This window comes from Camelus ferus, chromosome 6 (assembly GCF_009834535.1).
Source record: "Camelus ferus isolate YT-003-E chromosome 6, BCGSAC_Cfer_1.0, whole genome shotgun sequence".
In the NCBI taxonomy this organism is placed as follows: Eukaryota; Metazoa; Chordata; class Mammalia; order Artiodactyla; family Camelidae; genus Camelus; species Camelus ferus.
The window spans coordinates 92,532,274-92,549,503 of record NC_045701.1 but is presented as its reverse complement, the minus strand read 5'-3'; the positions used below and the strand labels follow the sequence as shown (position 1 = coordinate 92,549,503).

Here is a 17,230-nt window from a genome sequence, read left to right as displayed (position 1 = left end):
CCGGCCCCACCGGCCAGGCTGCTGCTCCCGCACGGACCACAGATGCGCACGGCCAGGCTCCCCTAGTGCCGACTGCCAGGAGTCTGCAAGCTGTCAGGACTGGTGCCCTGGAGGCCCCGTCATCCCTCCCCGGCTCACTGCCCCTTTCCCACAGCTTCCTGCCACACCTCCTGCTGCTGGCTCTGGGCCTCCCGCTGCCTCTCCCACCAGCTGTAAAGACACTGGCCCACCGGACAAGCTCCCCACACAGGCTCCCCAACTCGATCGGAGTGGCAAACCCTCTCACCACGTGACCTAACAGCCACATATGCTGGGGATTGGGACGGGAACCTCTACGGAGCGCTATTACTCAGCCTACAACAGATCCTGCCGAGGCCAACCCACCCCAGCAATATCTCGGGTCCCCCTGCACCAGGGCCGGGCACCAGGCTCCTCCTGGCACAGGCCCGCTGCACGCCCCCGCCTGTCCCGCCTGCCTGTGCAACCTCCACTAAGTCTCCAGCTCCAGGCTCAACTGTAACTCTCCCGACCTCCCTGCTCAGGTCAGGATCCCTTGTCCTCATTCCTCACAGAGCTATCTTTCAGAGCACTTACCTTCAAAAGCAGTCACCTGTGTAACTACATGATTAAATGAAATCTCCATGAGAGAAGGGACAAAGTCTTTTAAGTTTATACCTTTGGTGCCTCATACAGGCACTGACACACATCATGATGAACACTGAGTGACTCCAAGTGCAGCCAAAGCTGGACGCAACCCCCTGGTGAAAAGCTCCAAATACATTAAGATGCCGTGGACAGAGGAAGCAACAGCAGCTTCAGACAGGAATCCAAGTCAGGAGTTATGAGAGCAGACACTCGACTGGCAGGGGCTCATTCATGCCCTAGCTACACAGCAGGATCTGTGCGCGGGCCCCAGCGCCACTGTGCATGGGTGTGACAGAAGGGCCGCATCATCGAGTCATCTGAAAACGACACACCTCCCCAGAGGGAAGCAGTAAACAATGGCGTCTCTCCACAGTAACACATACAGTTTGTCGGGCCTCTGTCAAAGCTGCACATGCCCCCACACAGCCAGAATCACCGCTCCTCTGCTCACTGGTATCTACGAGGCTTCCAAGGCTTCCCTCAGATAAGCCATGAGGAAACGGAAGTTCTTCTGAGCACCGTGTTGTGCTTTTCCTAGCATAAGTCAATGCTGGATGGAGGACACACAACTTCTGGTAGTAACACACTGAGTTGTTCAGACAATACTCCTCCTGAGGGCAACTAGAGACGCTTAATGAAATATACAAACATCATCTTAGGAAAACGGAAGGAATGGTGAGCCAGAGAGGAGACACCAGGCCAAAGTCTAACAAGGCAGGAGCCCGGAGAGGGAGACTAGGAGTGGAAGCCGCTTCCGCCTTGGGCGAAAGGCTAACAATGAGAAACCAACCTGAACACAGTACAGTGACCGAAAACATGAACACAGAGCTAAGCGAGAGAGTGGGGCACAGGTAACGGCTCAGAGTTTTCCAGAACTGATGAAGATACCAATATTCCACACTGTCAAAAAACCCAGACAAATCCCAAGAACAAGGATGAATATTCTATTACATGTGGGCTGTATTTCATAACTGTTAAAAACGCAAAAACAAGGAGGTAAATACTACTCTGACCCCAACTTCCGCCCCTAAGCCTGACCACATGTACACAGGGTAAGAGGACAGGAGGCGGGACTTCCTGATCGAATTGGCAGGAAGTCTACAGTGGCAGACCTTTTATATGGCAAAAAACCAAAACCTGACTTCTGCCATACGACTAGGGCCTAGTGCTAATGAGATAATCAGCTCAGAGAAAGAAACCATATACTCACACTTTTACCTTTTATTTTACAGATTTCTGCATTATTTAAAATTGTTTTAATACATTTATTGTTGTTTAAAAACTATAATAATTTTTAACAATTTTAAGTAATTCTAATTAACAGTAAAGTAAGGGACCATTATTAGTCTTCCAAAGAACAGACTATTGAGAAACTATACTTGAGAGAAAAAAAAGAGCAATTTACAACCATCATATATTCACCCCCCTCCCAAAAAAATCCTGAATTAGGAAGCGGCATGGATTCTTTATTGACACAATACCACATTCCTTGAAGACTTTTAAGAACTTAATGTTTTAAGGTGTGAACAACTCACGCATCATATTTTACGATATTTAAAGACGCCTGTTTACCTGGCCCCCTGCTTGAATGATCACTGCCATACATATCCAATTCTTGTGCTTCAAGCTGTCTGTATTTGTTAATATACTCCATTTCTGGGCTCGTCTGGCTAAGTGGCCTGCAAAGAATATTAAAAGTTAGTATATATACTCTTTACAAAAAGCCAAGAAATTCCCAAATGCTGGAGGAATTCTTAGTTACTTTTACATTAACTTCTAGAAGGAAAAAATGCGAACTGTCAATAAACAAATGAAAATACACTCAAATTCACAGTCACCAAATAGATGCAAGTTAAAACAACGAGAAACTTTTTTTCATCCTCCAAATTGGCAAAATGAACGAATATTCTTAGATTATGAGGAGAGGGTGGTGAGTGAGTATGGCCGTTTATCCCACAGGGCAATCTACCAGCACCTACCGAAACTCCAAACAGGCGGACAATTGTCCCTGTGCAGCTCCCCGAGAGCAGCGGCAGCCGCAGCAGAGGCAGCACATGCACAGCCCCATGCAGAGGCTGCAGGGCTTCAGAACGAGCCCCTAGAATGTGCCACTTCTGCACGAGTACTTTGAACTAAAGTCAGTTAAGGCCCTGAGAGTTCAAGAGAGAATACTGTCCCTGCCCTAACTACCTAGAAGAATTTAAATTGGGAATTTTTCCCAGAAAAAAAGTGATTACCAGAGAGAAATTCTACCTAAGTGGCCCCTTCTATATAGCAAGGCAAACATGCAAGTACCTTCATATTGTTCTGGAAATGACCCTCCTGTCCCTGGAAGCCCCTGTCCCATTCCTTAGCTGAGGATGTCTTATATACCTCCTTTTACCTTTCTTGAGGTCTTTAAACCTCTACTGTATGCGGGGTTAGTGTTCATATAAAATTAAATTTGATATTCTCCTGTTAACCTGTCTCACGTCAATTTAATTCTTAGACCAGCCAGAGGAACCTAGAAGAGGAGAGGGAAGTTCTCCTCCTCGCCAGCAAAGCATTCATTCACTCAGCAAATACTTACTTTTCTCCAGCACGCTCGAGCTCTGTCTTAGACCCAGAGCCACAGCCGTCAGCAAAGTCCTTGCCCTCATCAAGCCAGCATTTGAGTGAAGGAGACACAATAGACATGCAACATGCTCACTAGTGATATGAAGGGAAAATAAAACCAAGTAAGGGTATAAAGGACCCTCCAGGGAGAAAGAATACCTCTTCATAATGTTTGTAATAGTTAACTCCTAAAAAACATGAACGGCAGAGCGCCACGCTAAGCTGTGGCACACTCTTACCAAATATATGCCATTGCCAAAGAAGAGACAAAAATGTCCAAAACATGAACTGAACAAAGGCAATTGCTGTGATATGCAAAACATGCTGTCAATTATGTGTTTGTTATCAACGTCTAATTTGAATGCACTGCTATCAGAAAAGATTGTATAATACCGATTCTTGAAATTAGAGGTTTAATAAAACACCATTTACATTAAAGCCTACTTTTGCCTGATATTAACAGTCACATCAGCACTCTCTGGTTACTGTTTGCATGATACTCACTCAATTCACTCAACAAATCAATAATTAAGAGCCAACTCCATGCCAGGCACTGTTCTAAGGACCTGGGATAAAGCAGTTAGCAGACTGTCCTCATGAAGCTTACAGCCTCACTGCGGGAAAGAAAGGAAGTAAAACATGGAGTATGTTAGACAGTAATAAAAAGAAATACAGGGACAGGAGAGGAGACAGGGTGAGAACACCAGGACATCCTGGCAGAGATGCGAAGAAGAACCGGGCAGCTCTGCAAGGGAATCGGTCGCTGGAAAGCAGGACCCCTGAGGCAAAAACGTGCAGGGGACAGTCTGGAGGTCCCTTAGGCTCCAGCAGGCACAGCCCAGAGGGGAGGCAGGGGAGGGCACAAGAGGTGGGGAAGAGCCGGGGGATGGGGAAGAGAGTACTGGAGGACCGGCAGGGGCTAAAGATTTGGGGTTTTGCTCTGGATGAGATGGTTTTGAGCAGAAGCAGAGAAGTAGTGATATCTGACTCCTATTTTAACAGGATGGCTCTAACCAGGTGAGGTGGGGGGGGGGTGACAGGGCCCAGACACAGCAGAAGCTGAGAGCCCACCCCTGACCACCACAGTAACCAAGGAGAGAGACGATGCGGCCTGGACTAGAGTGGCAGCAGTGACAGTGGGGCCCAAAGAATAAGACGGCATACTAGACATGGGACACGAGGAAAAAAGGAGTCAAGAATGACCCAAGGTTCCAGCTTCTGGTAAGATCAAGTAAGCACCCTGCACCCCGTACCGCCCACAGAATGAAGCTGTCAACCTGGACAGAACGCCTGCAGCTACTGGAGGGCTCTGAAGAGTAAAGGTGACAGGGAGGCTGGGGAAGAGGACCCGAGTTCAGAGCACCACCAAACCAGCAGCACAAGTTTGTCATTTTCTAACCCAGCAGCCCCTGACCTGAGCCGCCCGCACCGCAGACATAGACGCAGGCCCTGGCACAGGCAGTGCGCCCAGGGGCAGGGAAGAGGAGCCCAAGCGCTCAAAATGGGGCAGTGCCCTGCTTTCTCTTGTCCACTCTCTTACACACCAGGGGCAGCAGGAGCATCCAACTCCAGGGGTCCCCTCTCTAAGAGGGCGGGGCAAACTCTCTGCCTTTTTTCTTTCTCTGTGCTCTCACTGCTTGGCCTGGGATGCAGATATAGGTGGATACCACTGCAAGAAGTAGTTAGCAGAGCAGCGCAATAAAGCCCCCATCTTCCAGCCAGAAGACCAAAACAGGGAGGCCCAGTGGCGGAGAGCACCCAGGAAATCGCAGGCACCTGAGGCCATTCAGGAACTGCTGGGCTCACCCCCGGGGCTGGCGGTGCCCTCTCTGACCTCCAGCCTTCCCATCAGGTTTTGAGCACTGAGCTACAGGATGGCCACCAGGTGGCACGGTGCACTGCAAAGGCTGTGACTACTGGATGGACCTTGAATCCACGGCCCACAAAAGGCTGGTTGGAACCCGCAGCCTGAACACTGCTGGTCAGCTGCATTCCCCACAGAACTTAAACAAGGCCCAGAGCCCCATTATACAACATGCAAAATGCCCAGGTCACCCTGCAGTTACTCGGCACACAAGGAAAGAGGAAATCTGGGTGGAGCAATCACTTTGGAGGATGGTTATCCAAGCTGGGGACCCCATTCCCCACACCAATCTCAAACCAATTCCAAACCAACTCAACACCCAGGGACTTACTTGTTTAAGCCTAAAAAGCTAATCTTCTTCTGTATAGTATAACTTTGGAGTAGAGAAGGCCTTAAATTAAGAGCACAAAAAAGGAAATGACAAAAGGAAAATATCAATAAACTAAATTATAAAACTTATGAACAACATCTATAAAGGTTAAAGGGCAAGAAGAGCACACACTCGACACCAAACGTCTGCAACTCACGACACAGGAGTGAACGAAGGGTCCCCTTACTACGTCACTAAGACATGAGCCAACAGAAATACGACTTTAACCTTTAAAAAGTGTATGTCTTAATGTGCTCTAATTAAAATACTTTAAAGATGACTAATAGTGGTAAAGAAAGTTAACATCATAGTTTCTCAAATATTAACTGCGTTTCAATAGCCAAAAAAAACCCCAATAATCCAGAACCTTTAATTCAGTAGCAAATGAATTAAAAACAGAAGGCTACCAGTCTCCTTACGATGAACCCCCCTCCGGCTGCAGCCTGGCGCCGCTGAGCCCCGCGCGCAGCGGCCCTGACACCACACGCCCACCGCCTGGCTCCGGAGCTCACCCTTCCAGATTCCAAAATGCTGTCTTTCCAGACTTTCATACGTTCCTTACTCATCCGAAAATTTTACAAACAGGTACATTATGAATGATATGGTCCTATTTCACCCTGAGTCTTATAAAAATGTCTACTATTCAGCTAAGAAGATGTGGCCTAAAAAACCACGATGGTGACCAAAAAGCAATTAACCTGACTGCTTCATAGTTTAATAACCTTCTCGTCTTCCACACAAAATAGCCTAAGCTGCAATTTACTAGAAACAATTCACTTATTCAACTTACTAAAATGTTTGATAAATAAAATCCAACATTAATCTGGTTATACCATGGTAAGCAGGAAGGATTAATACAAAAGTACGTCCTCACCTTGGTCTACAAATATTTACGTTCTCTGTCTACACGGTAGTAGGGGAACTGCTGTCATCAGAGAACGATATTCGGGTTCTATTTCAAGCTAACACTCTCAGGACATGGACAGAAAAAATAAAATTTACAGTATTACAAGTAGCACACCCTAAGCACTAGGAAAATTGGTTTACATAAGTATCATTAAAGGAAAATGTCCTAAATGTGAGCCAAGGTGGTCAGAAAAGTCCTGTGAAGGTCACACTTGAGCAACAGTCTCCATAGCAAGACAGGCGTTAAATAAGTCAAATTAAGGAGGGAGACAGCCTAGTCTGTCATCTTTAGATCTCTGCTCAAAGCGCATCCCTACCTAGAAAGGCTTTCCCTGGCCTCCACGTGGACCGGCAGTGGTCTGTGCATTCGTGCTGCCTTCCCACTAAAGACCAGCCCCGTGAGGGCAGACAGCAGATCTGTCCGGGTCCCTGCTGAGCCCAGTCCCTCACCAGCCCTGGCCCAGCCAAAACATCCGTGAGTGAATGAGAGCCAGCAGTTACAGCGGAGGACAGAGTGGAATCTAGCTGGAAAGGATCAGAAAACAGGGAGAAGAGAGAACAAAAACATTGACCAGTTTCTCTGTAAGTTTAACAGTAAAGAGAAATAAAACCAGAGTTCAAAGGAACAGGAGGGCCAAGGGAAAACTCATGCTTTCCCTCAGACAGAGTCAAAAATTAGTTGGTATTTAAACTGGGCCCTGAAAAAGAGAATTATAATGTGGGCACCTGGAAAAGAGAAATAAGCATCCCAGAAGGGAGTCAGTGTGACCAAAGCTGAATGTTCAGAGGGAGCCCAGCACGCGCAGGGCGGTCAGTCCAGGAAGAAAGGGCAGTGCCAGCCTGCACAGGGCTGGGACAGAAATCTGGTTCGTGCTCCATATCCAGAACATTTTTGATGTTCTATTACCATTTCATAGGCAGATTCATTGAAATTTTAGTAGGAAATCTGGTAGGACAGTCCTGTCACAATAAACTTAACTCCCTTCCTTTTCAGAGACTACATGTAACATAACGTGAAAACCTTCAAGTTGCAGATAATGAATCCTGACATCTGGCTCCTTCTAACGCACAAGGAACAGGAGCCACAGGATGACCGCACGTCATCTTGATCTGCGTGGCACGCAGGTCTTATGCAAACGAGGTCTAGTCTTCACAGTTCATTTGAAGGAAAAAGCAACAGAAGAAACAAATATTATAAAAGGAAAAGCCACCATGTAGTCATTTTACACAGAACCAGAGAGGAAAGAACCTGTCCACTCTCAAGCAAAAGACATACAAGAGAACTGAAAATCGGCACAATAAAGACCCTCACCCATCAGTACTCGCCCAAACCGTAAGTATCAGTTCCACGTTCAGCTCCAAAACAAACATGAAAATGATTTTCTATAATGAATTAGAAGATTTTGAACTTTATACATTCTTATGTATAAAGACCTTTTTTCCTGACCTTTATCTGTTATTGCCTTATCACCGTGTTTTTAGAGATTCTAAAGTATATTTTAAAGTTTTCTACTTAAACGTACATAATGTCCTCAGGCATTACAACTTCCTTAAATATACAAAATTAACTACTATTTAGAAAGAAAGAAGGTGTACAAAATGTAACATTTATTAAATATTTCACACATGACTGATATCAGCATTCTTTGCCTATTTTGTTCAACTGTGATGAGCTTTCTTAGAACATATATTTTGCCAATAGTCAAGTCTGATCTATTTTTCCTGCTTTCACTAGAGGGAACAGTGACCTGGCTTCTAAATGGCCTGAGAGTTAAGCTGAAGAATAAAAGCAACACGGTTATTTTTAGAGCTCTGCTCTCGGGCACAGAGACACAGCGCCGAGCCCGCGCCCCGCAGCCACGCACAGCGCAGCAGCACGTGGCAGCCTTCCCCGAAGCCGGGAGCGCATCTGCGCTGCTTCCCACAGCCCGTCTTCGTCCCTTCACCAAAGACACGTCCAAACGCATTTAGGACAGAATCCATAGCTGCCGGCATCTTTTCCAAGTAGACTGAGCTACATTCAAAAGGCAGACCATTATATAATTTGTAAAGATTAAATAGTAAGTTATTTTTGTCATTTCCTCTAGCTTACTTACAAGGTGAATTAATGAGCATTCTCTCCAAACGAAAACATCACAGCCTCATTCCTAACATAGAAAGTTATTTATTTCAAACAGAGTTTCAGTGGGTACAGGAGGCTCACTGCTTCAACAGAGGACGCATCCTGGAGGGTAACATATGCCCCGAGTGAAACACGGCTTCACCACCAGCTCAAGTTCACTCTGTGGCAACGTCACCGCATCGAATCCATCAGCTTCACAGGTAAGCCTTAAACCTTTTCTGCACAGAATGTAAGTTCAAAGTATGTTTGTAGATAGCACTTTCCTATATGCTAATACTGTAAAGCGTCCTAAGAACTTTTAATAGCAAGTATTAGTGTTACTTTCAGAAAACGTTCAGTCTGTAGATTATCTCTGTGTATTTCGTTTCTGCTTAGCTCCTACACTAAAGTATTTTCAAAGCCTGGTTTTTGGCAATGACCTAGTTAGAAATTAAAAGACTCTAATCCACTCTAATCTTATTTTGACCTGTGTATCTAACCAGTGAAAAATTCATGCACTTTTCTGGCAAATTTACTGTAAAGAAATAAGTATTTGATCATCAGAACCATAACATTTTATGCAAATAAACAAGTGAGAGTATTTCCATAGGCTAAAAATGCCACTTTTTGGCTGGATGAAATGGCCAAAATACGAATCCTACAGACCCAAGCACTATCCTGACTCAGATGTGGTGGCAAAGACTCTGCTTCGGGAACTAAAATGGCATCTAAAGGAGAGAGAGAGATTAACACAAGAGATCGAAAACGAGCAGAGAGTGAGGAAAACAGGTGGGGATTACACCTGGCTGAGAAACTACCAGAGTCCCCAGGCGGCCATCCCAGCTACTGAGCAAAGACAACTGGAAGTCCTCTGCTCACAAGTTCAGCCGCACCAAGCTGCAACTGTGCTCAGCAGGTGAGGGGCTGCATTCTCTCCCTGTCACCTGTGCCACTGCCAAGTCTAAGCTCCTCGCATATTTAGACTGGAAATTGTGTTCTACCATGTAAATGCTTTAGCCATGTGTGTCAAGTACCCAGCAACCAAAATCCCTAAAGATAGGCTGGACAAAAATATCTGCTGATATCCCACTGGCTAGGAAATGTTTTAAAGTCACAAAATTTCTTTATTAGAAACAAAATTTTAAAGCAATGTGCAGATTACTCAAAAAGTGGGTAACTACTATATGACTACATTATGTGAGCTGAATTTTGGAGATAAAGGGAAATGACAAGAGAAATTTTCTGAAGTCAATATTTATAACTGCTTTGCCCCTAGATTTCGAGAAGTTTTAGCAGAAAATGACGTACTGCCATGGGAAATCGTCTACATCTTCAAGCAAGTTCTGAAAGACTTCTTAAGTAGCACTGACAGAGGCAGTCAGCGAGAGGGCCTGGAACAGTCACGGAGCACAGACTGTCCTGTTCCTTCTGCGATCCCAGGTGAAAACGCCAGGAGTCCAGGCAAAGAGGAAATACCCACTATTTCCAGTTACGTGGACAGAACCACAAGGAACCGGCTCCCAGCATTCTCACACAGAGTATGGAACCTCCCACATTACTACCCGTCAAGTTAAATTACCGTAACCCAGGCAATCCTTATGACCAACTTAGTATCAGAACTCTTAGGGTCAAGGGTAAGAGGAAGTAATGTGACACCACGTTTGTCTCTGTTGCAAGCTCAGAAGTTAACATTCCTGTATGTAGCCTGTGTTTTAAATAGTGTTCCTTTTTTAACCATTCTAAAAATGCAATGTTTTCTTTGAACAGTATGCTTTTAACTAAAGTGCTTCCTAAATATTTTGAAAAAATGTTTGAAGTACTTTCTTATACCTCAAACATCTCACAGGAAGTAAGGCATTTTACTTTGAAATTTGAAATAAGAAATTTGTATGAAAGTTCAAAGCATGAAAAAAAAGAAAGTATAAAGTATGAAATTAGACAAATTACTTAGACATTAACTTTGACTTTTATTCTAGAAGCTGTGTACAGAATAAAATAAATGACTACTGTGAATCTTGTCTTCACACTTTGGCACTGAACCAGTCACTGCCTGTGGGGGAAGGGGTGACCGCAGTGAGGAAGGAAATATTGCATGCGGTTTGAAAACAAAGCAGTGCTTCATCCCCAAGCTCAGATTCACTCTTGATCACAACGTTAAGGGAAAGCATAAAAACCACAGCTCTATACTAAAAGGGTCAAAAGAAATGACTGGTCTGACAACATTAGTAACTGCTACTCTCAAAGAAAAGCAATCAATGCTGACCTATAATTTAAACTGATGTTATGTTCATTTAAAATAGCAAAATATTTCTTAGAAACAATGAGATGTACATATATGTAAATTTTTAAATGGAAAAAATAAAATAGCAAAATATTTAATATACAAAATTTAACCTCTCATAATTTCATCAAGGTAGGAAACTATTCATTAGATTTATTTTTAAGACAAAGACTTAGAATCTTAACCATTCTTAAAAGTCAGTCTAAGGAACCTAATATCCATAACTTTATATTTGGAGATTATTCCGGTGGGTTTTTTTTTTTTTCATCTAAAAGAAGAAAAAAAAAAAGTCCAAGGTGGGAACTAAATACACACTCTAGAGAAAACCCCCTTCGACTGCGCCCTTCCCTGCACTCTTGGCTGACCTCTGCATTATTCTGAAATGGCCTCAATTTGGTCTTCAGTCCTAACCATGTAGTAAATGTCGTCAACCTGACCAGGGTATAAAAAGACAAGGTAAACATAGCCTCATGTGGATTTAAAATAAAAAACACCTCTCGTTCCTGTCCCTTTCTGTTCTGTTTTCATGACACAACAATCTCTGGCTCCTTTAATCACTGCGAGATTTCGTAGAGTGGAAACTATTTGTGGGAGAGAGAGAGGTTCCCCGGTGCACAAGCGCTTACTGTGCAGTGAATACAGAAAACAGCAAACAAGAGCTTCAATATTATGGCTTTAATGACGAGGACAGAATTTTTGTTTTAAACGGAACTTGGACTTTGTCTATGAAACCCAGCACTAGAACTGGCAGCCTCACCACGTATATCAGGAAATACACCAGGAAGAGGCCCCCAGCATTTCACTCTCCTTCCAAGGCACCTCAAACAGCCACTGAACAAAAGACAGGATTGAGTTCACAGCACTTTCAAGAAAGGGCCACCCTCCCTGTTCAGACAGAAAGTAGTTTTTTATTAACCCCTATCAAAAAGCTCACAGTGACTGAAGAAGCTGTAGACTGCTAGTCATCCCACTAGCCCAGGATGAAAACGAACCCCACCCCACTCTAAGTCACCCACGATGTAGTGAATCAATTCTATAACCAGACTTTAAAAGGGGGTGGAAAATACAGTGAGTTCTGGTGTTCTGAGTTTCTACCCCTCAGTTTTGCTTTTGGTAATAACCTAATAACCATGTTTCAAACCATGTATGTAATTTAAAACTACAGTTGTTTCTAGAAAATCTACAAATCAAATATAAGTTATAACATAAATAACTTCCTGAATGTTAACAGATTCACACTTTGACACACTGTGCTATTTATAGTACCTAAAATCAGCAAAGGAATGAGGGTTTAAAATATCAAGGGGGTGCAGACGGGGGAGAGGACTGCTGGGGGAGCTTCAGGTATGCTTTGTAAGTTAAAGCAGTCTTATCACAGTAGCCAAAATTTTACCCAGGGACTAGTGAGGAGTAAACACACTCATCCACGTAGAAGTGCTCTGATAGCCTGACATCAGGTAAGCTCTCAAAACGGGCCTTACCTACCAGCCTAACCCATTTAGTGACATCAAAGTCGTTCTTTTACACGCTAGGCACTGTGATAAGCACTCATTTAACACTCTCATTTAACCTTAAATTTGAAAGTAGGAGATGTTAGTCCATGTGACAGAAGAGCAAACAGCCTCCACCTATTGGAAGGCTTCGTCAACCTTGCAGAGTCAGTGAACGGCAGAGCTCGGACTCCCGTCAGCCCATCAGGCCCCCACACCACCTCCAGCCCCAGCTTACCCTCTGAGCTCCAACTACATACAGCCAACTGCCTACTCGACACCTCCTCTTAGATGCTCACAGGCAACTGAAAATCAACAAGCTCAAAACCAAAATCACAGAGCTGTGTTTCCTAAAAGGATTTTAAAAATTCAGGAAAGGATCAAAGCAATCAAAACAACATACACACAACTAAAAACATAACTCTCTAAACTCTTCAATTAGTGTTTTCTAGTCATTTGTCAGGAAATGACACCACCACCTACCCATCCAATTCTACAAGCCAGAAGCCTCAGAATCACTCTAGTCCCCCCGAGATGGTGGAGGAGCCAAAAACACATCACAAACAAACAAGAATTGGGGCAGATAAGTGCTTTAGAGGAGGAAGAAACATTAAAGGCGGTGAGAGAGCCTGGGCAAGAAGGCAGGAGAGGACTTCTGCAGCCATGGAGGTCACTGGAGACTTTCCCAAGGAGCAGACATTTGAACAGAGCCCCGAATGATGGAAGGAGTCAAGGGAAGAAACAGGGCAGGGGTGGGAAGAAGAGGGCAGGCCCTCCAGGCAGAAGAAAGGGTAGGTGTGGAAGCCCCGGAGTGGAAAGGAGTCTGTCTTCAAGACACAGAAAAATGCCAGCGTGTCCAGAGTGTGGTGAGAGCAGGCAGTGAGCCAGGTGCCAGACGGAGAGCCTGGAGGCCGCAAGACAGAGCTACGTCCGTCCTATACCAACAGCCGCCTGTCCCACAGAAAGTCACGCACATGCTCATCAAACCTTACGTGTGAATATTTGCTCAAGGATTTGTTCATCCAACAAATATTAACTGAGCATCTACCTCACACTAGGTATTCTTCTAGGTGCTAGAATAAATTACTGGGGGCAAAGACAGGAGCCAGGAGACCAAAAATGGAAGTCTTTTGCAATGATCCAGGCCACAGATGATGCTGGTTTCTTTAGACCAGGGTGATGACAGTGTACACAGTGAGACACCTTCTTATTCTGGAAATATTTTACAGTAAACTGCCAGGATATGCTGCTTTGTATTGGACTGACTGTGCACTTGTGTGTGTGTGCACACACACACAAACACACACCCTTTCCTTAGGGAAATCAGCTCTGGTCAGAGGAGTAAGGTAGATTTTAGAATTCATTATGCTGTACACCAGAAATTGACACAATATTTTAAACTGACTATACTTCAATAAAAAGTAAATAAATTTTCAGGGGGAGGGTACGGCTCAGTGGTAGATTATGTGCTTAGCATGCACAAGGTCCTGGGTTTGATCTCCAGCACCTCCATCAAAAATAAATAAATAAATAAACAAATCTAATTATCTCCCCTCAAAAAAAATTTAATTGTCTCAGTCCATAAAGGACTGGAAATTTTAGAAACTTGTCCTTAGCAGTTAAAAGGACATTTAAATCTATGCTTTTCATTTCTGACAAAGTCAATAATAACTTAATTCCAATAACACAGTGAGTTACTTAGAAGCGATACTGTTCTTCCCATTAAGTCTGGGGGGCGCCCATGGGATCATTCACCAGAGTAACCCAAGGAAACCAAGTGTGCAGAAGCGTGAGCAAAACAGCCAAGCTACAGCTCTACAAGGGTCTCTGTCCCCTCTCTGCCTCCAAGAAACAAGCTTACCAAAGATTCCAAGTCACACTTGACTCTTGAAACAACCCAAGAGACCCTGTCTCAGACTCTGAGCTTGCCCACTGGATCAGATGGAACCAATGAATAAGAGTAACTTTACAAAATCAAAAAACAAAACCACCCTCTCAACTGTAAAGGGTGTTGAGCCTGGGGGGAGGGGGCCAAGCAGTGATGCGGATACTCTGAGTCAGGGGTACTGCCACACTTGCCTGCTTTCAAGAGGAGATAGGTGTTTCTACTTAGCAGATTGAGGTCTCCTAAAAATACAGGCATCCTCTTGCCTTTTTAGATCCACTGAAATCACATGAACAGATTAACTGACAGCAGCCACGGCAAAGAACAAAGCAAGGAGGAGCATTAAAACTGGGCAAAGATCCAGCATTACTGCTCCTTGGTATTTACCCAAATGAGCTGAAATTTTTGACCCCACAAATACCTGTGCGGGAATGTTTGTAGCAGCTTTATTCGTAACTGCTAAAACTTGGAAGCCACCAAGATATCCTTCAGTAGGTGAACTGATAAACAATGTGGTACATCCAGACAATGGAATATTATTAAGCACTAAAAAAACCCCGAGCTATCAAGCCCTAAAAAGACATGGATGACCCTTAACAGCCTATGACTAAGTGAAAGAAACCGGTCTGAAAAGGTTTCATACCGTACAATTCTAACTATGAGGGATTCTGAAAAACACAAAACTATAGAGATAATAAAAACATCAGTGGTCGCCAGGCGGTCCGAGGTGGGGGTGAGGAGGAAGGATGGATGAAGAGGCAGAACACAGGATTTGGGGGCAGTGAAACTATTCTGTGTGATACTAACAGGTGGATACATGTCATTATACTTTGTCCAGACCTACAGACGACACACAGACTGCACAACACCAAGAGTGAACCTTCATCTTAACTGCGGACGTACGTTAATAATGTACCCGTGTTGGTTTGTCGCTGTACAAACAAACCACAGTAAAGCATGATGCTACTATAGTATAAGGGAACCTGTTCGGGGCGGAGGAGGTACACAGGACTTCACTTTCTGCTCTGTTTTTCTGTAACCTTAAACAGCTCTAAAAGTAAATAAGTAAATAAATAAAACCTATTTATGAAAAGGTTTTAAACTGAACCAAACTCTGGAGCGGCTCCACTTATGGAAGGGAGATGTTCACCTGGTCCAGGCCACGGAAGGGGGCTTGTTCGGTCGCCAGCTCACTCTGGACGGCCAGACATCACCAGAGCGGCGGAGACCAGGGACGTGGCCGTGAGCAGTGTGGGGCGGCCCAGGTTCCCGCCCCGCAGTCCCCCACCTGCGCTCGCCCCCGGCCCCTCCCCGTCCCCTCCCCGTCCCCCAGCCTCCCGCCTCCTACCTCCTGGGCACCATCGGCCGGGCCTGGGCCGGAGCCGGGGCCTCGGGGCCGACGCCGGGGGCCGCGTCCCTGCGCTGTGCCTCATCCCTGGCCGCGTCGGCCGGGAGGACGGGCGGCGAGCCCAGCAGCTCCACATCGGTCACGGTCTTGCCGATGGTGAACCAGTCGTTGATCTGGTCGAGGGTGAGCTTGCGCAGCATGCTCGCAACCCGGCGTCCGCGCCGCCTCAACCGCCGGTCAGAGCGGCGGGAACCGGCGACGGCGGGAACCCGGCGGCTACGGCGTGCCGTAGCCCCGCCCGACTCCAAACCCTCCAATCAGAGCGCGCCACGCGCCCCCACCGCCCCCACCTCGTGCCGCCGGCCCCACCCAGCTCCCGCGCTAGGCCTGCCGGGAGTGTTGTGCTCCAGCCCGCACCAGGTCCGAAGTCAGCGAAGTGAGCCCCTCGGAGTCTTGTGGAGCCCCTCAGCCGTCTGGGGGCAGGGCCCACATCCGCGGACCCGAGGGGTGCAAGAACGCGGCCTCCAGCCTCTCTCCTACCTCCGCGTTTGACGGTTGCTCCATCTGAGCCTTGGCGCTCCAGGCTGGCAAGGGACAGACATTTATGGAGCGCCTGCCGTGTGCCTCCCCGTGCAGGGTCGCGGTGACGGACCTCAGGGTGGGGAGGTGGAAAGCAAACCAGAGAAGGGATTTGCATTTATAATGTTAAGGTCAACAACTGCCAGGTAAATGGGGACACCTTGCACCCAGTTTGGGGGAAAGGGGCGAGGAAGGCTTCTTGGAGAAAATGACACCCAAACAGACACCTGCTGGAGAACCGGGAACAAGCCGGGTGAAGGAGGACTCGGAGAGAGGTCGCTGGGGGATGTAGTCTGTGAATGCAGGCCTGAAGGCAGGTGGCCCCGCTAGCTGAGTTGAGGACCTGGAAGAAGATCATTGGGCCCAGAACTTGACTAAACTGAGTTCATCATCTACCCTCCTCAGTCTGCCTCTCAGGGGCAGAAGTGGGTGGTGAGGGGTTCAGATTTTGAGGTCATCAGCAACTGAATAGTGGTTAAAACCCTGAGAGCAGCTGAAATGGTCCAAGCCAGAGCGAGTGAGTGGACAGAAACCAGGAAGCAACGTGAAAAAAGGGGCAGAGGAAAATCCAGCGAAGGTGTACAAGGAAGGAAGGCGACAGGGGAAATCGGAAGAGTGACATGACTGCCTGTCCACCATCAGACTGTCAGGGCCCAGTGCAGTGCCTGGCACAGTGTGGGCTGTCAGGAAAGGCCATGTGGCAGGCGCCAAGAGCGCAGCACTGACCAACAGTGTGAAGTCCAATCAGTTAAGGACTGGAAAATGCCCAAAGAGTGATGAATAAGAGGTCAGCTTGACAGCAGTGCAGACAGAAGTCAGACTAGGCTGGGTTGAGCTATTGGTTTTTTTTTTTTACCAAAAATGAGCCCAGCAGGGTACTGAGTTAGGAGTCCCAGATCCTAATATTGGCCCCACTGCTAACATATTATGACCTGTTTTTGACTTTTCCAAATACTGCAGACTTCAGAACTGCCCCTCACGCAGACATCTTTTGGCAGGGGAAAAGGGACATATTTTTCAATCCGTAAGAAAAATGTAATCAGAAAGTCACTGAAATTCTCAGTAAGACATTTGGGAATGACTGGGAAATTCAGCAACTCCATCCTCTTTGTGAGGCTAGCACATGTGCTAAATTCCACAGGGCACAATGAAAGCACTTCAAACTC

At 46.0% G+C, this 17,230-nt stretch overlaps 2 protein-coding genes across 2 annotated transcripts in view; one reads left to right on the top strand and one right to left on the bottom strand.

The window, feature by feature from the left end:
- Positions 1-2,334, bottom strand: part of TDRD9 (tudor domain containing 9) — a 70,971-nt gene extending 68,637 nt beyond the window's left edge. The window contains exon 1 of the mRNA XM_032482795.1: positions 2,218-2,334. Coding sequence (XP_032338686.1) covers positions 2,218-2,299 — 82 coding nt within the window. The 5' untranslated portion in view covers positions 2,300-2,334. The remainder of the gene's footprint in view (positions 1-2,217) is intronic.
- Positions 2,335-8,260: 5,926 nt separating this feature from the next.
- RD3L (retinal degeneration 3 like) lies at positions 8,261-10,319 on the top strand. The gene is made up of 4 exons (XM_006187936.2): positions 8,261-8,440; positions 8,558-8,702; positions 9,092-9,397; positions 9,758-10,319. Exons 3-4 carry the CDS (start codon positions 9,099-9,101, stop codon positions 10,053-10,055), a joined length of 597 nt encoding a protein of 198 aa, XP_006187998.1. The 5' UTR covers positions 8,261-8,440; positions 8,558-8,702; positions 9,092-9,098; the 3' UTR covers positions 10,056-10,319.
- Positions 10,320-17,230: the final 6,911 nt, after the last annotated feature.

Excerpts from the sequence above, each read along its gene's own strand:
- RD3L (XM_006187936.2), top strand. The coding sequence starts at position 9,099 with ATGCCACTTTTTGGCTGGATGAAATGGCCAAAATACGAATCCTACAGA. Across the intron at positions 9,398-9,757 it reads GCTGCAACTGTGCTCAGCAG|ATTTCGAGAAGTTTTAGCAG; the intron begins GTGAGGGGCTGC and ends CTTTGCCCCTAG.